We start from the raw sequence: 27,631 nt of genomic DNA, 5'->3' as shown, positions 1-27,631 counted from the left end.
GTAGGTATGGTTATTTCAAGTGTTTCTTACCTTAAAATATTGCTAAAACACTTGATAGACTTCAGGCATTTATAATTTGACAATAAGGAAAATAAGATTTATAATGATTTTTGAATGGTAAATTAAATGAGATAAAGATTTTAAATAAGAGCCTTTTAAGCAGGTGTGGACCTTGCCCTTGAACAGTATATTATAAATATTGAAAATTATTTTTTCCTTTTTTTACCAAGGATAACCCAATGGACTAATTTATGCAAAGCTTCATTTGGATTTGAGTGTTAATAGTCTTATGCTAGTAGGCTAAGTTTATTTGGCTTGGGTCAGTTAATGTTTTCTCCATGAATAATGGAACCAATATCAACAACCTGTGGTTGTTGGTTTCATTCTTTGCAGACATCGATGAGTGTGAAGATAATCCCAATATCTGTGATGGTGGTCAGTGCACAAATATCCCTGGAGAGTACAGGTGCTTGTGTTATGATGGATTCATGGCATCTGAAGACATGAAGACTTGTGTCGGTAAGCAAAGAAAACAGAATGTTTCATGTTGTCTTGTTAGTTATAAGCACTGTTAAATTACATAAAGTTCGTTTGGGTTATTGATAGAAAGATTCCATAGGAAAAGTAAGGCTATTTAGGAGCACAATACTCATATTTTAACCAGCATTCCAAAGAGAGCTTTCTTGTGACTATTAAATGGTACTCTTGTCAGCTATGTTGTGTGGACTGACTGACCATTTGTCAGCTCCAGATGCACATTTCTTTTATGCCTCTCCGTTACTTTTGTCCACTTAACCCTCATTCTGTTGTGACTAGAGTGTAGGCTTTTTAAATGCTTGACTAAAGGCAAACAAAATTGACCTCTGACAAGAATGCAGTAAACTTTAGAACTGATCTATTTGTTTTGTGTAGTTTCTATTGTTCTGCCTTCAAGTTTGATAAACTTTTTTTCTATGATATCTAATCTGACTTTCCTCACGTACAGTGTATTTTTCATCTCAGATGTTGTAGTTTTCACCTCTAAAAGTTCGACTTGGGTATTTTTTCATATCTTCTGGGTCTCTGCATAATAAGTTCAATAATTCCTCTAGCTGTTTGAACACACAGAATGCAGTTATAATAACTTTTAGTGTATTTGTCTCCTAATTCTATCATCTGCATTAGTTCTGGGTCATTTGAATAAATTGAATTTCTTCCTTATTTTAGGTCATATTTTCCTGCTTCCTTGAGTGACTGGTAATTTTTGATTGGATGCCAGATATTGTAAATTTTGTCTTGCTGAGTGCTAGATATTTTTGTATTCCTAGAAATATTTTTGAACTTTGTTCTGAGGTATAAATTACTTGGAAACACATAGATCCCTTTCAAAGTCTTGCTTTTAAGCTTTTAAGCTATGTTAGTCTAGGGGGTAATTTTGCTCTGTTAGTGAAGTAAGACCCTTCTGGATATTCTACCCGATTCCCTGTGAATTATGAGGTTTTCCAGCCTGACTAGTGGGAACAGGCACAATTCCAGACCCCCTGTGAACTTTGAGGATTCTTCCCTCTCATTTTCTTGGGTAGTGCTTTCCCCAGCCTTGAGTAATTTGTTTCTTTACATGAATGTGCTCTGGTCACTACTCATCTGAATGCTTGAGGAAGACTCTTGGCAGGTCTCTGGCATTGCTTTCTTCTGTGTAGCTCTCTCTCCTGTCCTTTACTCTGCCCTGTGAACCCTAACTACCTCAGCCTTCCAGATACCCAGATTCATCTCCTCAACTCAGGGACACTGCCTGGTTCCATCTGGTACCCCCTCCTTATGCCATGGAGTTAAAACTCCCCTCTTCAGTAATCTGGGGCAATTGTAGAATTCACCTCGTTTGTTTTCTTTCTCTCAGGGATCACTGTCCTTTGTGGCCTAATGTCCGATGTCTAGAAAACCATTTTTAAAAGTATCTGTTGTCCACTTTTTGGTTGTTTCATTTGAGAATGCAATTTTAATCCCTGTTATTCTATCTTGGCCAGAAGCAAGATTCTAGTATTGATTATATTTAAATTTTTATCACATTTATCTTCTGAAAGCCTTTGCTGAAAATTTTGGAAGTCCTAGAAATTAAAATGAATGTCATAAAAAATAAATAATTTTTAATTTGGAAAAGAAGTGAAATCCTTAACTGCTTACACTAAGGCAACCAGTTCATCTATCCTTTCTTTCGAAATATGAAAACTAAATTATTAGCATCATGCAGACTGAATTAAACTTTTCATCCTGCAACAAAGTATGCTGTTCTAAAAAGTTTTCTAGACTGTCACATAAACGAGCTCTAAACTCAGCACAGAGTCCATCCGTTTGTTTGATTACCTGGCCGGCTGCTTATGGGCCAGATGAAAGCCAGTGTGAATGATGAGCTTACAATGTAAAGAATGAAGCGCAAATGTAAATTGGCCTCTAAAATTTAACAGTGTTTTTCTGAGTGAGAGCATTTTACCTTTTCTAATTTATTTGTCATAGTTATTTTATCTCGGGGGGAAAGTACGCAATGATATCAAATAGCTACATGTATTAATAATATCTATGTTTTACAGATGTCAATGAGTGTGACCTGAATCCAAATATCTGCCTAAGTGGAACCTGTGAAAACACGAAAGGCTCATTTATCTGCCACTGTGATATGGGCTATTCTGGCAAAAAAGGAAAAACTGGCTGTACAGGTGTGTTTGTTCAAGTAGAACAATAAAATATTAAGTAGTTAAGAGATTGGTGTCGTAATTATAGATTGATACATGTTTTAAAACTCATATTTTAACTACATTAAAAAGCATTTTGCATAACATTTTTCATTAATTTAGCTACCACTTCTTTGAAACTTGTCATCGTTTATTTTGGATCCAAGTTGAAGGTTTTTTCTTGACCTGTTGGGGGAAAAAAGGTGTATTGAATAAATTAACACTGTAAATAACACATTTTTTATGAAGTTAAAAATCACATTTCATATCAAATTACTGAACATGCTAATTACCAAATATTCATGGTCCTTTACCGAAGCAAGCCTTTTCCAATAACCTCCTTTGCCAACACTTCATTTACATTACGGTTTATAACTGGAATTGCTCTTTAAAGGAACACATCCTACAATTCATGTATTTCATCAATTCTCACCAGGAGCACTTTTGATGTATTAAGTTGTGTTAGTCCCAATGAATCTTCGTTCGTGGGGCTTAGCAAATCTTACAAAGTGATAATGGAACCATTTGCAGTGTTGTTTGTCTATTACCAATAGCACATGAGAAAATGTTTTCACAATATTTGTAGGAGACTATCCCATTAAATGCCAAATGGAAGAAGTTACTCTGTGGTAATGACATTGTGTTCAGTTTATAAGTGTTTAGTTGGTATTTTCAAATATGAGGCAATGACATTAAGTCCATGGAATGATATGATAAAGTTTTACTCTAGTTACTTATATTAATTTAACAGATTATGGCATATAACATAATTTAAAACATAATGGAAACCATGGTGAGCTTGAATTAGGTAACTGAATAATTTCTTTATAAATAACAGTCTTTAATTCCAAAAACCAGTTTGGCAAGCTCTTATGACTTAAAACAAACATTAAAATATTTGCAGATTGGCCGTGTGGCAAATGTGCAGCTCCTCCTCTTAATTATGTCAACATATTTCAAGAAAACACCAAAATATATTTATTATTGTTTCAAACTGGCCAATAATGCTATTTCACATTTATTGATATGTAGGATAAGGGCAATAATATTATTGTTGGTTCAGAAATAACAGATGCTAGCCAAATTATGAGAAGAAGCATGAAGCTGGAATGTTTTCATTTTCACTATGCTACTCCTTACATGAAGCCTGGCTAGGGGTCCATTCTGATAAATGGCACAGTGTTTAAACTCTCGACTCCCCATGTGGCTTCTCGGTACAAATGGTGCTTAGCTTTGTGTGTCTATGGTTCAAGCTTTATTTTTAGCTTCCATTATAAATATAGGACTTGGTCAGGGATGATGGTCTGGCAGTAGTGAAAAGAAATGTAAGATAGTTCTGTATTATGTTTTAACTAATAAGAGGATAATACCATTGTTTGGCTAAGCTGAGCATATTGAAATTCAACCCAGAGGCAGTGATGCTTAAGAAAGGAGAAGTTGTATGTGTGCCACATTTTCTTAATCCAGTCTCACTGATGGACATTTGGGTTGGTTCCAAGTCTTTGCTATTGTGAATAGTGCTTCAATAAACATATGTGTGCATGTGTCTTTATAGCAGCATGATTTATAATCCTTTGGGTATATACCCAGTAATGGGATGGCTGGGTCAAATGGTAGCACACCAACATGGCACATGTATACATATGTAACAAACCTGCACATTGTGCACATGTACCCTAGAACTTAAAGTGTAATAATAAAAATAAATAAATAATAAAATAAAATAAAATAAAAAAGAAAGGAGAAGTTAATCTCATGGAACAGCCTTCATTCCCTATAAGAAAGAGGTCTCTAGAATTCAGTGCTCCAGATTCTAACTAACTGGGTCATGTGTAGTGGCTGATTATTTTAGGCCTTACCCTGAAGAAAGCTTAAATTTTCATGTTATTTAATATAGTTTTAGGTACATTAGATATAATGTATACAATGCTGTTGGCTCAGTGCTGGTCAATAAATAAAAGCTATTGTCAAATTAAATGAAATGTAGACACAGTGTCTAGAGGCCATTTTAATGAAAGCCATTGCTTCTAGTCTTTATCTATTGTCCATTATTTTGTTTCATTTGAGAATGTAACAGTCTAGCAAAAATTTTATGCTACTGTTTACCGATTCATGCTTGAAATCAGTTTAAAGAAGGAAAATCTTCCTCTTTATATAGAAAGGCTTGTGTTTCGTAGTTGAATTTGCACAGATACTAAGACCATGATGACAGAGCTGTGCACTACAGTCGCATGAAGTGACACCAGCTTTACATTAAGAGCAGCAGCCTGGCCAGGCGCGGTGGCTCAAGCCTGTAATCCCAGCACTTTGGGAGGCCGAGACGGGCGGATCACGAGGTCAGGAGATCGAGACCATCCTGGCTAACACGGTGAAACCCTGTCTCTACTAAAAATACAAAAAACTAGCCGGGCGAGGTGGCGGGCGTCTGTAGTCCCAGCTACTCGGGAGGCTGAGGCAGGAGAATGGCATAAACCCGGGAGGCGGAGCTTGCAGTGAGCTGAGATCCGGCCACTGCACTCCAGCCTGGGCGACAGAGCGAGACTCCGTCTCAAAAAAAAAAAAAAAAGAAAAAAGAACAGCAGCCTTTGAGTCAATCACATGAACATAGATTTGAAGTCAAAGAAACACTTGAGCTCTTCCTCCAGTTTTAAAAATTACAGACTAAAATGATTTTTCAGTTTGATAAAATCCAGCTAGCACGTGGGAAGACTTGAGTTGTATGCCTCTTTGATACCAGAGTAACGTGGCATGTGATACTCATCTGAAGGAAAGTAGTACCCTGAATTGTGTTCTTAGTAAATCTCATTCATGCTCTTGAACAAATCACCAGGGTGCTCTGCAGTTACTCAAATGTTCTCCTTGGGTGAGTAACAGCCCTGACCTGTGGAAGGACATCACATTTGATTGGAAATGGCTTAACCAAACAGTAAGTTTGGTACACTTGAAAACATGTTTTTAAAAATCTGGGGCAAAATGTTTTTTGAATCCCATGTCACTAAGGCTCTTTTAGCTGCTTTTAGTTTAAAATTCGTGTCATTCACAACTTAGAACACCATCAGGTTACCTTGGTGATGGCTTTGTTTATAATGCTCCAGGCAACTAATGTAAGTAGAGATATGTGTCTTGCCTAATTGGATAAACAAGCAGACAAAAGGAATATGTCTACTTATTTATCTATGTATTTGTTTAGATTATTGTTTAATGAAAAGAATTATGAAAACATGTATGCTATTTCATAAGGAGCAATTTTGTTTCATGAGAACTAAGCCGAAGTCCTCTGGGCTCCATTACAGTTTTGTCTGAATATTTCAGCTCCCTGTCATTACTGAGTGTTTCCATTTTAACAAATAAACATGTTTTTTCCCCCAATCACTTTAGCAATGTTCAGAATCCACCCACTGACTTACATTCCCAGCCCACACAGATGCTAAGGGTTTCTTTTTACTCCTTAAGCTTTGTTCAGACCGTGGGTATTGCCAAGGGGGAAAGTTCCATTTAATGGAGAGAGAACACATTTGCTTGAAACGTAGAACACAGCTTTTCTATCCTTGGCTTAAGTGGGCTGGATTACAATTTTTCTGTGACCCAATGTAAGGCGTCTGCTGCCTGTTCTACATAATTAAGGCCCTGCTAGGTGTCATCTTTGATGGGTGGTCCTGGCTTTCACAGGCTAATTTTAAGACCCTGCCTCCCATCACGTGCTTACTTAGTTCATGAATAAAGCAAGCATACCATTAAGTGGAATTAAATCAGACTTGTTTTCAGTTAAAATAGCAGGATTTCTGGGTAATTCTCTATTGGAAACGAGCCGGTTCCTTTCACAAAAGAAATGTCTCTGGTGGGTCTTGGTCCATAGGAGAGAATCATATATTTCAGCCACCAACAGTCAGTGAGAATTTCCTTCCAGTTTCTTATCACTGCTAATTTTCCTTCACTGGTTGTCAGCCTTTGAAAATTCCATGGGTGTTCAGTTAATAGTGTTGGCTCAAATTTGGATCCAAATTAAGAAATCCAAGTAGCCTTCACGTTTGGCCTCTCCATTCATGGTAACGCCCTCTTCCTCAATGCCTAATCAAGGAGTTTCTGCAGTGCACAGCTCTGCCAGGTTAGAATCCAGGAGACGGATGCCCAGATGGCGGGGAAGGCAGGTGTTTGTGTGGGTGATACAGCCTCTCCCTGTGTGACTGTAAGAGGAGGCCACAGCAGCCCCGAGCACAAGCCCGTACTTGGATATCAGACTTGCATGGGACATACGCAGAGCCTGTGAGCAGGATCTGCTCACACCGCACCCTTACCCTTCAAGACAGCCATGCAAGAGGACCTTTGAGTCTTTGTGACAAAGGTTTGGTGAGGTTGAGAAGGTTGTGGTGTCACCTTTAAATTTGAATTTCTTTGCTTTTCTTGGCTTATGCTATTCTTAATTTTCTGTTTGCAGTGAACTTGTGCAGGAAAGAGAACATTTTTACAGAAAGAGAGATTTTTGGCAAACATATACTGTGTTTCCTTCACATTATTGAAGAGTGTTTCAATACAGCATTTTTGTTTGCTTGTTTTCCTTATGGCTCACTTTCCTCTTCTGTTTGCTTTTATGATGAATTACAGTCCAAGTCTGCCATAGAAACAATTAATGAATAATGGTTGGTGCATACATGCACACACACCCACATGCAAAAACCTTTTATTTGGAGATGCTTTTATACTTTATGACCGCTTGAAGTCTCTCCAATTGTTACATACTGGGAGTGTAAAGCATTGAGATAATAACTTATACAAATATTCACAAAATGGAGAATTGAATATTGGCCTCTGAGTTACTCTCTCCTATTACCCGAAAGCCCATGATACACAGCCTCTTGTAAATATAGTTTCTTTTCACCTTGAAAACATTGCCATAAAACTGAAAACACTTTCTTAAATTATAAATTTCTGTTAGCATATTATTGATGATTTTTAAAAGAGACTGTCCTTTAAAAAGAAATGATCATTTTCTTAATTGCAAGATTAAACATGGAAGGTAAAAAGCCATATGAAAATAATAATCATAAAATAAGAGTACCTTTGGTCATTAGAAAATTGGAAAGAAAAAGATTACAGAATTACTAGATTAATAGGTTGTGGTCATCTCTGAAAATTATGCTTAGTAGAAGATATTAGTGAGTATTTCTATAAGTCACTTAATATTCACCAATATTTTGGGAACTCCATAAAGCAAGGCTTAGAATAAAATCCTGATATGACTAAAGAAATGAGCTCTGCCAGGCGCAATGGCTCACACTTGTAATCCCTGCACTTTGGGAGGCCAAGGTGGGTGGATCACCTGAGGTTAGGAGTTCAAGACCAGCCTGACCAACATGGTGAAAACCCATCTCTACTAAAAATAAAAAAATAAAAAAAATAGCCAGCGTGGTGGCAGGCGCCTGTAATTCCAGCTACTAGGGAGGCTGAGCCAGGAGAATTGCTTAAACCCAGGAGCTGGAGGTTGCAGTGAACCAAGATCATACCATTGCACTACAGCCGACAAGAGCAAAACTCCATAAAAGGAAATGAAAGGAAAGGAGAGGGGAGGGGAGAGGAGGGGAGGGGAAGGGAGGGGAGGGGGCATGTTTGCAAACACTTTCAAATCATTTAATTGGGCTTCGTAAGTAAACAAAACGGCAAACATGAATTACTTACCCAGTTTCTTTTTCACGCCACTATTCAAGTGTTCACTGGAAATTCTTGCAGTGTTTTGTATGGCAAAGTTGTTCTTCTTGACCTAAGATTGGTGTTAGATATTGATTTCCATATAGAGTACCATATTTATGAGTTTTTGTTCTTAGTTAATGACAAAGTTGATTATGAGGGTAACCCATTATAGAATAGGCTCATCTCAGGAAATTTTCACTTAATACTTTATATTCTTTTCTGTAACATATTTATATTAGAGAGTCTATCTTGGCTAAAGTTGACAATGAAATTTTGGAGAATAGAGCATTTTGGAAAATTTGGAGTCTTTTAGTAATGTGACCCTAATCTGGTACTCCTTATATTCTGACAAAATCCCCATTGGATTAACTTGAGTTTTACATGAAATATACAAGAAAGGTAGGCTCTCCGATGTGCTAGGACTCTAAAGCTAGGGAAAAGATGGCTTATATACTGCCTTAAGGAACATTTTCTGCAAATGCTTAAATTAGCAATACCTAAAGTAAAGCTTTTATAGAAATAAAGCATAATTAAATAACTTTTAAATTTAAGAATAAAATATATTTTATATATAGAATATAATGCAAAAATTTTCTAACATGGCAACAGGTTTGTATTTTTTGTCTATATAAGATATGAAAATAATGTGCATCATTACTCCATAGTTCACTTACTAAAAATATTAGCAATAGAAAATATATGGCAAGGAGTATTAAAATCATAGAAAATTAAGCAACTCATTTTTTATGGTCTTCAGCTGTAAAAGGTCACTTTGCAGTGACTGGAAACTCACATTAAAATATGGAAAATAATTAGAGTTAATAGTAGCTAGTACAATCATATTGTTATATCTTTATAATTTGAAATTTAAAGCTGTTTAATATATGTAGAGTTTATATATGGATGCAAAACCAATCTATACTATACCATGGGAAGTTTGAAGGCAAGTCAACTTTTGAATATTACTTATTTTAGAAACCAAAAGACATTTGTGCTGAGCCTTTTTCTAAATCGCTGCTCATTTTTCCAGACATCAATGAATGTGAAATTGGAGCACACAACTGTGGCAGACATGCTGTGTGTACCAACACAGCAGGAAGCTTCAAATGCAGCTGCAGTCCTGGGTGGATTGGAGATGGCATTAAGTGCACTGGTGAGTAGGAAAGTAACAGAGAATGCTTATCAAGGACTGCATAGATTACACCTATGAAAATATTAATTCTGTAAAGTTATTTTAATTTGTGTATCATTGGTTTTAAATGCCACACTTTCTGTTAATAACGATATAACCCTTTTCCATAAGATCTGGACGAATGTTCCAATGGAACCCATATGTGCAGCCAGCATGCAGACTGCAAGAATACCATGGGATCTTACCGCTGTCTGTGCAAGGAAGGATACACAGGCGATGGCTTCACTTGTACAGGTGTGTTCACGCTAGAAACAAACGTGTCGACACTAGTCAGAGAAGCAAGGCATTCCACATTTCACAGGCTAGCAATTCTTTTTTGAAGACTAGGCCACTTAATAGAAAAGATTCATCATTTGACACTAGAGCTCTGTGGGGGGAAAAAAAAAAATTGGAACCAGGTCAATTAGGGAGACCTCAAAAGCTTCTCGATAGATACATAGATGGATGGATGGATGGATGGATAGATAGATAGATAGATAGATAGATAGATAGATAGATAGATAGATGTTTAGGTGCCATTATCACATCATTTACAGTGATCTGTGCTCTAACACAAAATGATACCAAAAAAGTCATACCATTCTCCACCTCAAGTCAGCTAGGCCTTATAATATTTACAGTTGGCATATATATCATTATATAGCTGTATATAATGATGTCCTTAATTTAAACAAATCATACTTCTTTTTATATGCCTGGCCTTTATGTTTTTTGCCTATTTCTCATCAACGACTTCCTTTCTGTAACAACACAGAAAGGAAGGAAGGAAGCTATATAAGGAGAAGGGATTAGATGTTCTAGATTAGAAGAACAGTATATATTTTTCTCCAACAGGCCATCATCATCATCATCATCATCAACATTCCATATTGGTATAAGTAAAAATTTCAAACCTGCTATGGAATTCATTCACTTCTGGTTTTGCAATAATATATGAATGAAATTTTCTTTTTGGCTCTAATTAATAGTCATAGAATTAACATAAACTGCTATACGCATTTAAACATACATGATTAGACTTGTCATTACATAAATTATACGTATACTTACATGTGCATGTATTTACAGACAGCACTTTTTATATCAGAGCTCTGAAGTTAAATAAAATAGTAAGATCCATTGGCCATTAGGTCGCGTAGCTGTTCCTATAATTTAAAGCATTAATTTATCCTGAGCACTTTGTTCATAAAAAGTCATTTAAGCACAATAGAGGCTAAGGCCCATTAAGTGATTTACCTGGAATTTTTTTTTTTTTAATTCACTGAAAGTTTTATCTCAGAGGAAATCATTTTTGCCTAACTTATTGATGTTTTGTCATCAAAAACCTCCCATCATTTTGAGAACCTATTCAAATTCCATGTATTAGACATGCGTGGTTTATGTGTTTGATATTTAAATGCCTGTGATTATCAAGAAAACTAGGTAGAGATTAAGCAGATGAAATTTTTCTTCTCCCCTATGGTTGCCATTCTTTTGCACTTTTGGTGCCCATCTAAGCTAAGCCTGAAACTTGAGAAATAGACACAAACATGATGTGTCATTTCCCATCATGGGTGTGCCCTCCATGCGGATGACCCTTCTTGAACAGGCCTTGGTTTGCATGATTCCTTCGGCTTATTCATTTTACCTCATTCAGGGTAAATCATTATTCAGGATTCTGAATCAGCCCCATGTAAATTGCATATTCAAGATTAGCCTTCCAAAGAGAAAAATAAATGACTTTAAATGTGTCACATTGAAGTTATGCCAAAACATTGCCACACTGGAAAGTTGTTAGACCTGAGGAATTCGAAAGCCCCTAACCGAGGAAGAGTAACGTGTGTTTCTTTCCGGCTGTAGACCTTGATGAGTGCTCTGAGAATCTGAATCTCTGTGGCAACGGCCAGTGCCTCAATGCCCCGGGAGGATACCGCTGTGAATGCGACATGGGCTTCGTGCCCAGTGCTGACGGGAAAGCCTGTGAAGGTAACTGATGGGGAAGCCGCTGGGAGCCTTGTCAGGCTTGATGAGATTAGGTTATTTAAACATTCCTGATGCTTCTTTTTTTTTTTTTTTTTTAACTGAGGTGTGTTTTAGCTTCATGTCTAAGCTGGTCAGTTCAGTTTGTAGAGGGGTTAGGTTTCCAGCTGACCATTTCTCTTGGTGCATAGAAAACCTCAGCTGACTGGCCACAAGCTGTACATCCAGCCTTGGCCGCATGGTCTGCAAGGGTATACCCATTGGTCAGTGAGGGTAACCAGGTGTGGTTAACTCAGTGCAACCCATTTATCCCTGCCGAGGGAGATGCAACCCATTTATCCCTACCGAGGGAGATGCAACCCATTTATCCCTACTGAGGGGGACACAACCCATTTATCCCTACTGAGGGGGAAAAGAGCTCAAAGTGCAAGTTCCCTGATAATGTCCTGTTTATGGGATTATCACTAAATATGGAAACACAGGTTTTAATCTCCACTGTATTTGGTTTCTAGAAATAAAAGCAGAGCAAATAATCTTGTCCATACATAGAATGGTATGTCTCACATTTGCTCTAAATATCTAACATATATGAACATGGGACAGGTTTGCAAATCTGTTCAATAGGGGACGCTTGGGATACTGCCATATGGCCTGGTATCTCTCAGCTTTAGGCTCTGTCATTCTGATAAGTGTTAGACAGGAAGAGTCCTGGGAACCTGTTAGCTAAGGCTGGATCCCATTAGGAAACACAAGATTCTTCCGTTTACCCACGTTTGTCAAATTTAAGCACATTCTCCTTCATTGAGAAGAAGATTTCAGTAGAAATAAACAAATGATAACGATTGTCAGTAGGAGTTTAAACAAGACCTGATGAATGTATTAGTTAATAGTTGTTCCTTGTTAACAAGACGTGAACTCAAAATCAGTCATTAGCTATGACATGCATACTCATTCCCTCATGTATTTTTATGTAAATACTTTTCTTTGTTATGGAACCATTGGGTGTTCTTTATACAGTTTATATTAAATATGCGGAGTTTGATATAAAACTCCTTGGAGTCAAGAAACCAGATTATGCTCTTGATCATGTGCCTAATGCCTTGTTTACTTTTGTTACTCCAAATATCCAAGGAAAACAGGTACTGTGCCACCTCTGGTAACATGAATAGTCACAGTGAAAGTTGTGCTTCTCTTATTGCTATAAGGGAAGGTTTTGTTTGTTTGTTTGTTCTTAATATAAACCATGGCTGGCAGAGTGGTCATGGCTATTTAAAGCTAGTCTCAAGCCTGAAAATGTGACTGTGTGTCAACTGCACACGAAGAATGTTAACAGGAGGCAGAGACAGAGGCCTGGAAGAAGCGTGTGCAGTGTTTCAATCTTCATCAACAAAGGCAAACACAAGCCATAGGACTAGGGACACTGGAGATTATGCAACTAATTGTGACAGTTCCCCAAAAGACATTGTGGCTTGTGAAATTTTAATTCATAACAAAAACAGTGACTAGATAGATAGATTAAAAAAAAACACACACAAATCTAGTGTAAGGTGGCTTGCTTGGCTCTTACTTTACGGAACTGATGTGGACCTACGGGGAAAGCTACAAATGAGATACGTATCTGTAAAATACTCAGCCTGCTGCTTGGCATGTAATAGGGACTGAGGAAAAGTAACCTCTCACCTACGAGACTTCCCTGTGTATGACAAATCATCTAAAAGTCTATAGGAGAAGTGCCCAGATTTGTGTTAGGTAGTCTGCATTTTCTTAATATTTACATTAGTTGCCTAATGATATTTGGCAGGTGTTTTTAGAAAAATATAAATTAACTGCTTTGCTTTTTTTCTCCCTCCCCCAAGATATTGATGAGTGCTCCCTTCCAAACATCTGTGTCTTTGGAACTTGCCACAACCTCCCAGGCCTGTTCCGCTGCGAGTGTGAGATAGGCTACGAACTGGACAGAAGCGGCGGGAACTGCACAGGTAAGACCTCTGCTCGCATCAAAATCGGCTCCCTGGTGTCCCGGGGGACCCAGCTAGTGGAGCCTCCCTGGGGCTACACAAGGGCCATCACAGAGGACAAGAAAATCTAGGGGGAAGTAGTAAGAATCACAGATACATTTTCTCACACCTGACTGAGAGGTGATTGGAGGTGGAACTGGAACTGATTGGAGGTGAGGATCCGGAGGGAAGAGTCGAAGACAATTGAAGGAGCAGAGTTTGTAGCCTTGAAATTGAGTTTGTGGCTACAAAGGAATGTTCTAGGGGTGCTCCAGCTGTGTAGCTTCCCAGCCATTTCCTTTTCTACTTGGGTACATTGTCGGAGAGTTTCCTTTTGGAGGCCATGCCCTAGGATCACGGGTTTTCTCCTTGTACTTTGTCGTTGCGATACCCACCCCACTCCTTCCTCCCCCTGCCCTGCGCGTGCTCACCAGAGTACCTGGTACACAGAGCTCAGCCACCTATCTCTAGTGTATAAATCATTTTCTTGTTGAGCCAGGGACTCTCAGGGAACATTATAAAAAGCTTTGAAAAACTGGAGGCACCAGCAGACTGCCACTCGGTTCTCTTTGGCATTAAGAATTTGAAAGCCATTTGCATTTCCCCTTCCTAATTCACCCCTCTGTTCGAGGATACTGAAGAAACAACTTATGTTCTGTATGAGTTCAAATTTCAGGAAAAAATCTGGTCTTTTCAACCACCTAAACAAACCATGACTCAGGGGCTCTCCATATCATGACCACCACCACCACCCTGCAAATGCTCTGGATGGAGTATTCTTCTCCAGCCACACATTCCTCCCTTGGTTTTCCTTAAAACTATGATGAGACCAGGCTGGGTCTCTTGCATGCCTCAGGAAGTCCCCTCTCCGTGGCCTGTCCCCTCTCCTGTGTGCCCCAGATCACTATCAACATCGTTCTGTCTAATCTCATTTATGTTACTCTGGCCCTGTCCATCCAAATTCACATGCAATTTGAACAAAAAAATCTTCTGCAGCGCAACCCACAGGAGGGTTGCCAGATCCAAGGGGAGGACCAAGGCAAAGGTGTCGTCCTTCTTCTCCAGTCCCTCCTCACAGAAGCCGTTCGTCTATTCTTGAGTATTTCACGAGTGTTCAAAACAGACAAAAGGAATGGTACAGAGTGGAATTTGCCAAAACCCATGTCCTAAATATCTGGAATTCTGTACATATTTTTGGAATAGAAACTGAAAGGGAAATACTCAACTCAGCGTGGATGATGGGAGAGAGACTCCTTGCCGACCTCAGGGAACACGCTAAGCCTCACGTGTGTGTCAGGGGAAGCAGCGAGAGTTGCCCTTCTGAGGGGTTCCTGGGACATCTTGCTCTAATTTGATGAAATAACAAGCCACATATACTCAATATATTTTCTTAAAAACGGCGTCTGAATTTTTGTTCAACCCAGATCACAGCAGTGTTTTGCCTTCAGTTACCTTGACTGGAATATTTTTCCTAGTTCCAAAGTTATATTTTATCCTGATGACAAATTTGAATGGTAAATGTGTTCCGGGGGAGGACAACCAAAGACTATACCATATTTCCTTCCTGAGGGGTTCTATTTCTGAAGTGGAAGACTGCATTTCTAGATGCAGTTATAACTAGTAGCTTTAAAATTCTTGTTTGGAGCTGTAGATTGGGCCCTGTTCTTTTATGGCGCTATCTGCCTACACTGGCTCAGGTGCTAACTCCACTGCTCGCTGTTCGGTTTTAGATGTTAACGAATGCCTGGATCCAACCACGTGCATCAGTGGAAACTGTGTCAACACTCCAGGCAGCTATACCTGTGACTGCCCACCTGATTTCGAACTGAACCCAACTCGAGTTGGCTGTGTTGGTAAGACCTTAAAAACTTTTCCGAGAAGCAAGCATACTGTGTATTATTTTGAAAACAGCACCAAACATTCCATTCTCAAAGTTTGCAAAATGAATGATACAGAAATTTAAACGTTTCCTATCTCTGCTTTGTGTTCAGATATCTTTTCCATAGGGAAGATTCTCGGTAGTGTATAATGTTCATGGGCACTTTTTAATTTCTCAGTAAAAGTAAATTATGGTGTTTGGACAGTTCCTGAAATGGGTTTGAATTTTGAACCCCAGTAGAAGGATTCTGCCTGATGCTTTTGTGTTTGTGTGCGGTAAATAGACACCCGCTCTGGAAATTGCTATTTGGATATTCGACCTCGAGGAGACAATGGAGATACAGCCTGCAGCAATGAAATTGGAGTTGGTGTTTCTAAAGCTTCCTGCTGCTGTTCTCTGGGGAAAGCCTGGGGTACTCCTTGTGAGATGTGCCCTGCTGTGAACACATGTAAGTGGACGGCCTCCTATTTATTATTATTTCAACCCCAGCCAGTTCTCCTTTCTAGATCAGAAGGTAAACCTTTTCTACTCTTAGATCAGAGAAGAAAGATAAGTCCTCTCAGCCCTGTAGAGGGGACCTTGTTCCCAGTTAGAGAGTCAGAAAATATTCCTGGTTGGCTCCCACCAAAAGATCAGGTAGGGCAGGTAACATCTCACTTCTGTGTAAGTGAAAAGCAGATAGCATTACTTTAAAGATTTTCCAGATTCGGTTATTTACACCATGTTGCTTAACACCTTCCAGGGACACATTGATTATCTCTCCTCCTCTCATCTGTTGACTAGTTTTGAAAGCTCTAGGCCAGACTCAGTGTCCCTGGGTTTGAAGAGAAGCAATTAGAAGCAACTACAAAATGGAAAATTATTCCTTTCTTATGGTGTGGCTTGAAAGAAAGCTTTAGCATGTGACTGTAAGGACATACAAACTATGTCTCCTAAAAATATAAAAGGGTTTTCATTTTTCCAAGTGGGTCCTGTATTATGATTCAGAATTAGATGTAGCTTCTTTGGCAAAAGTCAGTGGCTACTGCTTATAGCATATATTGGGATAGGTATGGATTCTTTTTTTGCTGAAGGGTCATGTATTCAGTTCTTCTAAAAATATTTGTTGAGTACCTAGAGTGTGTACTCTGGATGTGCAAAGATGAATTAGACTGGATTCCGCCCTTCAGGAGAATACAGCACAGTCGGCAAATTATGACCTAAACATAAGCGCTATAATTCAAAATAGGCCTCAGAAAGAGAAGAAAGAGGAGACACAGTGCTGTGTTGGTACAAGGAGCACACCTGGTGTGAATTAGGACTCCACTACTTGTCACCCGTGTAACCTCGGGCAAGTTCCTTAGCATTCATAAAATACCTCATAGGATTAAATGAAATCACTCATGCAGAGCACCCAGCACAGGGGTGAGTGCTCAGCTGGCTCCTCCTTCTCCTTCTCTCTTCTCTTCAGAAACAGAGGTCAGTTCTGCTTGGGAGAGGGTGGGGCTTTGTGCGTTTCTTCATTGAGCCTTCAAGAAGATTGTGACATGAAAGAAGAAACTCAAAAAGTGTGAATGATTGCAGAAAGAGGAGAACAAGTAAAAGAGGAGAACTGTTCATTTCATTGGTGTCGAAGGGGGCAAACTAAGATACTTAATTGGGGGAGTCAGCTTTGTAGATTAATAATGAGTAGCAAAACAATAGGTATCCATGCCACACCAGATCTGGACCAGAGTTAGAACTGGAATATATACATATAGACGTATGTACGTATAATTTCAGGAAGCCAGGACAGGGATTAGCAGATCTGGACCGACCATGACATTATGAAAGAACTGATCTTAGATCCTCACTGGGATGATGCAGCAGGTTACAGACATTCTTATTCACATGGCCTGTACATATCACCGTGCTGGTGCACGGCACTGAAATAAATGGTTCTGGGTAAAAATACTTGGATGAGAGAATGAATGGGGGAAACCCAAGGACACTGTAGAAAGTTGTTTTTGGAAACCAGGAGAATCAATATTGCTACCCATAGAAACGGAGGCACAAGAAAGGTCTCTAGTCATTAAGGAGAGAATTGGGATGGGAATCAACAGAGAACAGCTTTTCCTAAGGCTCTATTTGGAAAGGGTTTTGGAAACAAGCCAATTAAGGTTATTAAGGGAAGCTGTAATTCCCAGAAAGTAAGGCTGAACAGAACATAAAAATGAAGATGAAGTTTTTGAGAAAATAAAAAGGGAAAGAAAATCTGTAAAAAGAAACAAGGGATGAATGAAGGTATGGGATAAATGGTCCACACGCACGTAAGACCAGGGAGTGGTTAGAGATCAAGGACTGAGGGCAGTGGCCTTGCCTTGGGGACACATAATAAAAACCACTGGAAAATGGGAAGTGTACACAAAGGTGTTACCTTACTTCAGACATGCAGAGTAACAACTAAAGATTCCTGAAAATGAACATTTTCAGTGGGATATGTCAGTATTCCTCTTGAGGATACCATTTCTAAAAACTTTAGATTCAAAAACAACTCAATTTGAATTTTTGTTTCAATAGCCGAGTACAAAATTCTTTGTCCTGGAGGGGAAGGTTTCCGACCAAATCCTATCACCGTTATATTGGAAGGTAATTGTGTTTCCTTTGTCTTAAAGTGCACACAACTTGAATTTCCTTGGGCTTATTTACAATGCTAAAGGAATGCCTTTGTTCTGATTTTGATAGATATTGATGAGTGCCAGGAGCTACCAGGGCTGTGCCAAGGAGGAAAATGTATCAACACCTTTGGGAGTTTCCAGTGCCGCTGTCCAACCGGCTACTACCTGAATGAAGATACACGAGTGTGTGATGGTAAATGGTCCTTGTAGGATGATAAGGTCTTGCAGATATTGAGAACTGACCTGCAAAACCAGAATATGGTTACCAGGAAAACAGAATTTAGCAGTGTAACACAATGGTCTAAACACGAGCATAGCCAGGTAAATATGTCACACATGTGGCAATTTGGACTCATGTTACGCAGATGATGTCATTTCTGGTAAGTCCTAAATCTCCCTCTTTTCCTGAGAAAAACAGTATCTTATTCTGCTGGACCATAGTCTCATGTATGCTTACAAAAGAGTTTTCCGTGCTCTTCAGAAAAGCCATTTATTATGAGAGTGGCACAGGTCCCATTTCAGTGCTACTTCTCTATTTGGGGGAGTTCTGGGCCCTCTTCTTTTAATCCTTCACCACTTGTCATTGGTGCTCATGTATTCAAATAAGCTTCTCCTAGAAGGCGGCCCTTTGGCTTTATGCTATGAGTGGTGGCCCTTGTTCATTCTGTGTTACTGGAAAGGTGGAGAATATTAACCACTTCTAGGTTTCAGAGCACTTCGGCCATGAGCCATGGTTTTCATCTACATGGAGGAATCACACAACTGTTTAGGAAAAAGACCTCCTTGTGCTCTGCATAAGAAATATTCCCCTGGCTCTTTAAATGTCTTACTAGGTCACCCAGACAAATGGCAACCTCACTGAGTATTAGTTGAACGTCATAGGGTATATGGGACAGCTCTAAGACCCATGGAGTTAACAAAGATTAGAATCAACTCCTTCATTTGGAAGTGGGGAGAGGATGTGAAATATGCTCCATGCTGCCTTACCAATGCAGATTCATGAAGCCAGCTGTTAATGACTTCGGGATACTATATACCCTATCATAGATTTTGTGAACATAAGAAGTGTGCTTGTCTTCCTAAGGGATATTTGATATTTTAATTTCTCTATATTTCTATCTCTGCCTACCTTTGAGGATGTTATAGGTTCACTTATTAGGAGATTCATTATAATATTTGATATGTCTCATGTCAGAAGGCAAGAGTTCCTTTTCTTTTTTGTTTTTGTTTTGTTTTGTTGTTGTTCGTTTTGAGACAGAGTCTTGCTCTGTTGCCCAGGCTGGAGTGCAATGGCATGATCTTGGCTCACTGCAACCTCTGTATCTAGGGTTCAAGCAGTTCTCCTGCCTCAGCCTCCCGAGTAGAGTAGCTGGGACTACAGGTGTGCACCACCACGCCTGGCTAATTTTTGTATTTTTAGTAGAGATGGGGTTTCACCATGTTGGCCAGGCTGGTCTGGAACTCCTGACCTCAAGTGATCCACCTACCTTGGCCTCCCGAAATGCTGGGATTACAGGCGTGAGCCACCATGTCCAGCCAGGAGTTCCCTTTTTTTTTTTTTTTTTTTTTTTTTTTTTTTTTTTTTTTTTTTTTGAGACGGAGTCTCCTTTTCTAAAACCTTCTTTCCTCAAAAGGCACACATTTGCACAGAGAGAGGACACGAATGAATGAAATACCTATTTTTGTTATCTTATTTGAAAATACCCTATAGATTTTCTCCTTTATTGTCATCATTCATATTGACATTAAGTATCAGGCCATTCCAAAATGTGAAGTTTTCATATTCACATACCACTTTCTCTTTGGATTCTAGATGTGAATGAATGTGAGACTCCTGGAATCTGTGGTCCAGGGACATGTTACAACACCGTTGGCAACTACACCTGTATCTGTCCTCCAGACTACATGCAAGTGAATGGGGGAAATAATTGCATGGGTAAGTCCAGGCTTTTCTCAGTAATGCATGTTTAGTTCTCATCGACAAAGAGGAAGAGAGCTCACAAGTTCATCACCTTAGGGAGGTGTTACTCATCAGACTGAGTGCTGGCATCCCTTCACTGTCTTGTTAGGAGCCTCTTCCCCTGTAAATCATAACTTGGCATTTTTTCACCACCACGGGTGGGTGGTTGGGAGTTTTCTCTAAAATGTAATGTTGGAAAATCCCAAACAACAGTTAATAGTACTTCTTTTGTTTGACTTTTGGGTGTATCTTTGTACAATTATATTTACAGCACTGACCTACAGTATTAAAACATCATGAGTCGAAAATGAGAAACTTACTGCCAAATGGCAGTAGAGAATTGTTACTAGGAGACTGGGCAGAGAGTCATTTGAAGTTTATTAATGCTACAGCTACACAATGTCTTAGTTCTGTGGCATGAAATATCAGGGAATATACTTCTGAAATTCTTTTTCTTGTAGCAGCGTAGGTAGCTAGAACGTTGTGTAAGAGTAAGTTTTTTGTGCCCTTATCAAAGCCAAGCTACAATACAACTCAAATGAAACTTGCTTGTTGAGTATCTACTTAGAAATTTGTTGTGATTTCCCACATGGCATCACCAACCCTCCAATCCTTTTTTTTTTAACCTCCCTTCTAGATATGAGAAGAAGTTTGTGCTACAGAAACTACTATGCTGACAACCAGACCTGTGATGGAGAACTGTTATTCAACATGACCAAGAAGATGTGCTGCTGTTCCTACAACATTGGCCGGGCCTGGAATAAGCCCTGTGAACAGTGTCCCATCCCAAGTACAGGTGAGTTTTAGTTTCTCCATTATCAAAAATATAGGTTGAAAAGTTACCCATGAATTGTTGGGGAAATCAGTCTTAGTGAAGGAAGCAAAGCATGCATTGTTTATCTTTACAGGGGAAAAAAACTGGCTCATGATTTAAATTCGCAATTGATGCTGATCATTCCAGCCGAACATTGAGTCACAGAATATGTTTTCTAATGTATACCCTAACACATAACCAGACTTGTAAACTCAGCATATCACAAAAATATAAACTATAAACAATGTTCTCATTGTTACTGAATTCTTCATGTAACTAAAAGACTGGAAACATTAGACAAATCAATGTGACAATAAAGGAAACATCATTCCTTGTCTTTCTACTTGTTTAAAGCTAAATTCATTCCAAAAATGATTAAAGGCAGCCTACAAAAATGTAAATGTTAAACAAGAAATAAGCATAAGGCAAATGACAAACAAGAGTAAGAAAGGTAGAGCCAGGAGCAGGACTAACACACAAAATCCAAGCCGGGAATTCCTACACACTTGCCCTGAAATAAGCAATAACTTTAGCCCCAAACTTTCTAGCAGGTCCTATGAAAAGGGAGACGTGATCAAGTACAAAATTCTCAATGACCATAAAGAAAACTCAAAATGAAAGGAAAGTGCAACTATTCTTGATACTGAGATCCAAGATAAATTTCTTCTTATATTCTCATAGAGAAAGAAACTAAATAATGTTATTTGTCTTCAAAAAAGGGAGGGGGGCTAAATTGCATCCTTTGAGGAAATGAAGACATTAGTATACTGTTCTTATATCATATGGTATACACTATGCATTATGTATATGATGATGACATCATTTGCCAAGATTATAATTTGGGTGAATTGAAATTATCATGCCAGGAATTGATTAGGGTATTCTGTAAAGGGAATCCTACCCCATTGTCCACAGTGATATATAAAATATTAAATCTGTTGTTTGGCACTACCTGACCTTGTATGCAGCAGAAAATTCTTTTTTAGTAAAATGTATTATTCCATCCATTGTTTACTCCAGAAATAATATAATAACCACCACTTAGAATTCTGATTTACCTCTACCCTGCAAAATGTTTCTAGACCAGGGCTTGGCAAAATACACCCAATGGACCAAATCCATCTGAGCATCTACTTTTGAATGGCCTGCAAGCTAAGAAGGATGTCTACACTTTAAATGGTTGGAAAAAAAAAACAGGAGAAGAGTATTTCATAATATGAAAGTTACATGAACTTCAGGTTTTGTTGCCCATAAATAAAACTTTATTAGAGCACACTAATTTATTTCTGTATTGTCTACTGCTGCTTTCATGGCAGCATTAAATAGTTTTGACTGACTGTACAGCCTGCAAAGCCTAAGATATTTTACTCTATGTCCTTTTATTAAAAAGTTTGCTGACCCTTGATCTTGAGCAATGGTCTTTACAACTTTAGATGATACTTACCTGTTGGTAAAAAATCTGGAGCTTATACACACCTGGTGTGCATTTATATGTAAAAGTCTACGTGTATAGGTCTATGTATGTGTATATGTATTTGTTTTCAATTATATTGAAAAATGCATTTATTATTTTTCTGAGCTGTTCTAATATAAAGTGTGCACAAAATTAATTTTTTTAAAGATTAGATTTTTCCAAAGATAGAAGTCCTAGTATTTTCTTTTTTATCCTATTGAATTATTGCATATTCCTCTGGAGACCACTTTGGAAACCCTTAATATAGACTAACATTTACTTTTAGAAATGGTTGCCTGAGTTTTTAATATCTACGTACTCTTGTGTAAAATGCAAGATTTCTTCTTGATGTTGGATATTCACCAAATCTGGTCAAGGCTTTTCGTTAACTGTGAAATCTGCACATATTTTAAGAGTCCCTGTAATTTCTTTGGATGACCAATGTCAGCTGGCATTACAGTGTTGGAAGTGAGCACTCATAGATTAAGGAAACAAAACACAAGGAGAATAACATGCTATATTTGGATTAAAATACTTCCAGAAATCTGATACTAATTTTCACTGAGTGTGACCAATAAGGCAGTGGTCATCTGAAGCTTATATTGATACCATACCTTACCAGTTACAGTCATGATCTGGAATTACAAAATCTCATAGTTAGAAGGGACTGCCGATAGAATTTAGTTCATCCTTTATTATCTGTTAAATTTGACTAATTCAAGTGAGAGGAAGACAGAAAAGGAGAGAGGGAGAGGGAGGGAATATGACAGAGCTGTACCAAATGAAATCCAGCTCCAAAAACTGAAAAAAAAATGGTGAAGGTTGGTTGATTGACCCAAATTAGTCATTAATCAATGTGATGTCAAGAACATGGCTAGATTTGCTATGGTCTCCTATAATCTACTGAGAAAATGGCTTTTGTATGTGTTCCTCAAACCCTAGATCTCTTAATGCAGAGTAGAGAGAGGCACTCTTACCAGTCCCTGAGTTCAGAGCTGAGCAACACCCATATCAAAATCCAAACTCCTACAGGCAAACTCATGTGAATGAGTGGCATGTGATCTGGGGGTCTCTACTTCTCCTTCATTATCACGTCAACATTAGATCATTTTTTTCTTCCATATTGATCTTACAGGCAAGATTATATCTGTAGGAATTTTCAGGTTTACTTTTTATTTTAAATTCTTCAAACTACAGACAAATACCTTTCAAGAATGCTTACAAAGTAATTTTTTTCAGTCTAATTATTGCTCTTTGCTGACTCCTGTCCTCCCATCCCACCTTCATTGCAGATGAGTTTGCTACACTCTGTGGAAGTCAAAGGCCAGGCTTTGTCATCGACATTTACACCGGTTTACCCGTTGGTGAGTCATGACGGCATTGTCAGGACTTTCTGTTTTTGCCTTTGTGTTAGCAAGAGGAGTACACCATTATTTTCTCAGTTCCCATTGTTTTCTTAGAAGAAAAAAAAAAGTTAAACAATGCCTTTCACTTTATTGAAACACTGATTCTTAGTTTGAAACAAACTGTGCAAACACCCTGTGCAGCTCCACCTAACTGGCAACAGCATTTGTTGTTCATGATTAAGGGGATTGGAAAACTTTTCCCAAAATGACAATCAAGCATAGTTAAACCAACCTTAGGCATCAGCAAGGGGAGAGATTCTGGGAGTAGGGCCAGTTGACATTTGATTTGACTGTAATTCCCAATCCTTCCTTCTGACTAAGACCAGGTTAAGTGACTTTTCACACCAATCCTTACATGTAGATTATTTACATAAAGTCCTCTCGTGGATCAATTTTATCTTACATGGAATCTCCTCAGGTCATCTGCTTTGAGAATTTCAGATGTGAAATAAAAATCTTTTCAGCGTGAGGCCCTACCTGGTAAATGAAGCAGAGAACGCAACATTGGTAGAGATGCTTGTGCAAGATTCAGAAGTATTGCACAGCAGTCAGCCAGTGCAGGCAATGCCCTTGTGGTTTAAAACCAAATAACATAAAAGTAGATGGAAAGCTGTTGCATTCTCTGAGTTTTTCCCTGGTGTGATTTATATGCATCCTTAGATGCCCTCTTAAGTCTGCACAGTTGTGTCTAGTAGCAAACATCACCACTTGCTTTATTCCACCTTATTCATAATAAGTAAACTAAAGTCCACATCAGCCTTTCCAGTGACCTTGTTTAAGAAAACAAGAGTCTGGTCCAGCAATCAGCCTGGCTCCCTTAGTGCCAAATCCATATGGCTCCACAGTCTCGTCCACGTCCAAAGAAACTTCATGGTTTGGAAAGAAAAACTGCTAAATGACATTGGCATGGAACACCTGGCCCCAGCTGCTTTGTTTTTCCCCTTCCCAAAACAGATCTTTTAATCTCCCTAGAATCTGTGATCACAAGATAAGTGGTCTGTAATGGTAATGGTTCTCCACGGACCGACCAGGCGTGTACCCCAGCAAGGCTGCCCTCCAAGGTTGGCAGTAAGCAAAGACTAGAAACAACATTAGCGTTGTCCACTAGGAGAGCTGGAAAGGCTTCAAACTTCATCTAGTCCAAAAGCCTTGCTTCATATTTGAGGAGACAGAGGCCCAAAGAGGGAAAGGGACTCACCCAAGGCCACCCAGCTAATTAATAACAGAGTGGGGACCAGAACACAGTCCTGACTCGTGGCTTAGTTTGCTTCTAGCTCTTGAAAACTGGACATCTGATTTTTAGCTATATGCTTATTGTTACCAAATTCCACCATGACAAAATATTTAGATGACTAAAAAGCTTTGTTTTATTTAAGCTTTATACTCTCCTTTTGGAAGATCTTATGATTGTTGGCATGTGGAGTCCATTCATATAGGGTTAAAACTATAGCATGTTTATTAATCTTGTCTTAAAATATAAACTTCTCTAAGTTGAAGTTCAAATAAAATCCTGACAGGAAAAGAAAATATAATTTTTAGTATATCCTTTTGCTATTTTACACCTAACAATGGCTGGAAATTAGACTCAGCCAGTTATTGTTAAACTTGATAATAATATGTCACTTATATTTAAAACAAATGAATGTGAATATGATGTTTCATGTTCTAACCCACACTGAATGAATGGCATCTGAATTTGTTTTTTGTTTACTTATGATACACAGTTGTGATGTAACTTTACATGGCTTTTTCATGACATGAATGACAAAGGTGTGAAAGATCTAAAGACATAATTGCCTGTATTCAAAATAGCAATGAACCCTTTGAGATTCTAAGCTGTTTCTTTTCATTAAATAGGTCAATTCTGCCTTCACACAGAATCAAACCCTTTTTTTAAAAAGGGTCTAAAATAAATCTATGACATTAAATTTCTCCTTTAAAACAGATGGGTTATAGAGTGTGGTTCTTCTAAAATTGCAGCAGCTCTTGTAGGCTCCACTTCAGTCCATGATCATCTTCTCACAAAGTATGCTAGCAAAGCATGTACCCTGCAAAGGCTCCTGACTACAATAAGTAAACAAAGTATCTCAACAACAGTCATAGAAACTAGTGAATTGGAAGACTTTGGATTGTAGACCAAGGCTTTGCATACCTCCCAGCTGAGGTGTTTCATCAAACCCAGCCAAGGGGCTGGTGGAAGGGCCATCCAGGATAACAAAAGTGTTGATGACAGTTCTGTGAAGATTGTATTAGGGTGATGTAGGAAATCACCCTAATACGATCTTCTTATATGAAAAGGGAGGCGGGGTGGCCTGTTAACTGAGTCCCAGTGTCAAATCCTGACTCTGCCTCTCATTGGCTGCTTGGTCTTGGGCAAGTTATATAGTCTGGCTTGGCCTCACTGGCATCATCTCTTAGTTAGAATAGTCATAGTACCGAGACCATCTCATAGGGTAGCTGTGATAATTCAGCCAATAAATACAGCTTGAATGCTTGAGAAATGTACCAGGCATGCAGCAAATGAGATGCTGTTACTATTAATACTATTACCATTATTATTACTATTACTACTGTTATCCTAGAGGGCACTTCAGTGGTCAGGAGTTCAGAGTGGATAAGACAGAGATGGGACCACTCCAGGCTGGGGACATGGCCAGGCTGGTGAGGTGCCCAAAGTCTCTCTCCATAGCTGGCCAGCCCTGCCTTAGCAGCCTGGGTCCTGGCCATGTTCTCACTCTTGGTCTTGTTTTAGTGCTCACCAACACACTGCCAGACACTTGCTCTTAATTGAACAAATTTGAATTGAGCACTTACTACCTGTCATGTAGAGTGCTAAGGAACCGTAACACAGTGATGGAAAACCAAGCCCAACTCCCAGCCTGAGGAGGCACACAGTCTACTGTGACAGTTCTTCCTCAGTGCTGACCTCGTCTTCATTGTCAGCCCTGGCCTAGCTGACATCCCCACACCTGACTTACCTCCTTTCTAAAGCCACATGAAATAGGAAGGGGGAGTTGAACTGGAATTTGAAAGATCAGAGTTCCATATGACCATGTGCTCCTCTGCGGTTCTTTACCAGCTCACCTCTCCCTTTTCCCTAAATACAGGCACACTTGTGTGGAGAGACTGTTTACCCTTGACTATCCCTTCTATTTTACTCATCTGGTGTACCCACAGTGCCCAGAGGATACAAGGATGCCCTCTACCTGTACAAAATTGACATTCTGAAGCAAAACCCAAAAGATATATTTTAAATCCAGTTAGACTCATATGTCTGGAAAGTGGTTTAGTTACCTCAATTTGCTATTCATTGATGTCCCCTATTGCCATCACCATCACCCCCCAACACACACACACACACACACACACACACACACACACACACACACACACAAGAACTTTGCATCTTGTCTTACCCTGCACAGGGGTCATGTGCTGTCCTGTCACTCACGAATGACTACTCTGTCTCTAGATATTGATGAGTGCCGGGAGATCCCAGGGGTCTGTGAAAATGGAGTGTGCATCAACATGGTTGGCAGCTTCCGATGTGAATGTCCAGTGGGATTCTTCTATAATGACAAGTTGTTGGTTTGTGAAGGTAAGTGGCATCGTGACTTTATCATATCCAGAAAAGAGCTAACTGATAAGGTACTTAATGATACACACTGGCGAATTTCACAACATTGAAATTTCAGAAATGCATTAAGCTCTAGAAATAGTCAAGGGCATGGTGTGGAACAACATGAAATTTCATGCAAAAAAAAAAAAAATTCACTAACTTCAGTGGAAAAACCAGGAGGCGCATTCCCAGCCCCCTTCCCCCAACACACAGTGTATTAATATTAGACTTCCCAGCTGATATGAAAAAGCTTTGAGTTCCTGGGTGTGTCACCTAGATTGCTTTTGTTTCACATTGCTTGAAAATCAATGAGTGGACAGTCATCC

General features: G+C 38.9%; 1 protein-coding gene and 1 long non-coding RNA gene across 5 annotated transcripts in view; one reads left to right on the top strand and one right to left on the bottom strand.

The window, feature by feature from the left end:
• Positions 1–27,631, top strand: part of FBN1 (fibrillin 1) — a 241,687-nt gene that overhangs the window by 167,200 nt on the left and 46,856 nt on the right. For 3 of the 4 annotated variants that reach the window (XM_050797099.1, XM_050797101.1, XM_050797102.1), the window contains 14 exons: positions 394–519; positions 2,565–2,690; positions 9,421–9,543; positions 9,694–9,816; positions 11,422–11,547; positions 13,398–13,520; positions 15,269–15,391; positions 15,701–15,865; positions 17,956–18,024; positions 18,121–18,246; positions 19,867–19,989; positions 20,651–20,809; positions 23,573–23,644; positions 27,159–27,284. In XM_050797099.1, coding sequence (XP_050653056.1) covers positions 394–519; positions 2,565–2,690; positions 9,421–9,543; positions 9,694–9,816; positions 11,422–11,547; positions 13,398–13,520; positions 15,269–15,391; positions 15,701–15,865; positions 17,956–18,024; positions 18,121–18,246; positions 19,867–19,989; positions 20,651–20,809; positions 23,573–23,644; positions 27,159–27,284 — 1,710 coding nt within the window. The remainder of the gene's footprint in view (positions 1–393; positions 520–2,564; positions 2,691–9,420; positions 9,544–9,693; positions 9,817–11,421; positions 11,548–13,397; positions 13,521–15,268; positions 15,392–15,700; positions 15,866–17,955; positions 18,025–18,120; positions 18,247–19,866; positions 19,990–20,650; positions 20,810–23,572; positions 23,645–27,158; positions 27,285–27,631) is intronic. The other variant, XM_050797100.1, reaches the window with a different exon arrangement.
• LOC126958716 (uncharacterized) lies at positions 2,693–27,185 on the bottom strand. The gene is made up of 5 exons (XR_007727273.1): positions 27,103–27,185; positions 10,633–10,727; positions 9,768–9,949; positions 8,379–8,460; positions 2,693–2,891 (listed from the first exon to the last, which is right to left on the bottom strand). It is a non-coding gene; the product is annotated as an uncharacterized LOC126958716 (long non-coding RNA).

The sequence above is a fragment of the Macaca thibetana genome, chromosome 7 (assembly GCF_024542745.1).
Source record: "Macaca thibetana thibetana isolate TM-01 chromosome 7, ASM2454274v1, whole genome shotgun sequence".
Classification (NCBI taxonomy): domain Eukaryota; kingdom Metazoa; phylum Chordata; class Mammalia; order Primates; family Cercopithecidae; genus Macaca; species Macaca thibetana.
The sequence above is the reverse complement of the archived record's forward strand: the minus strand, read 5'-3'. Positions and strand labels throughout refer to the sequence as shown.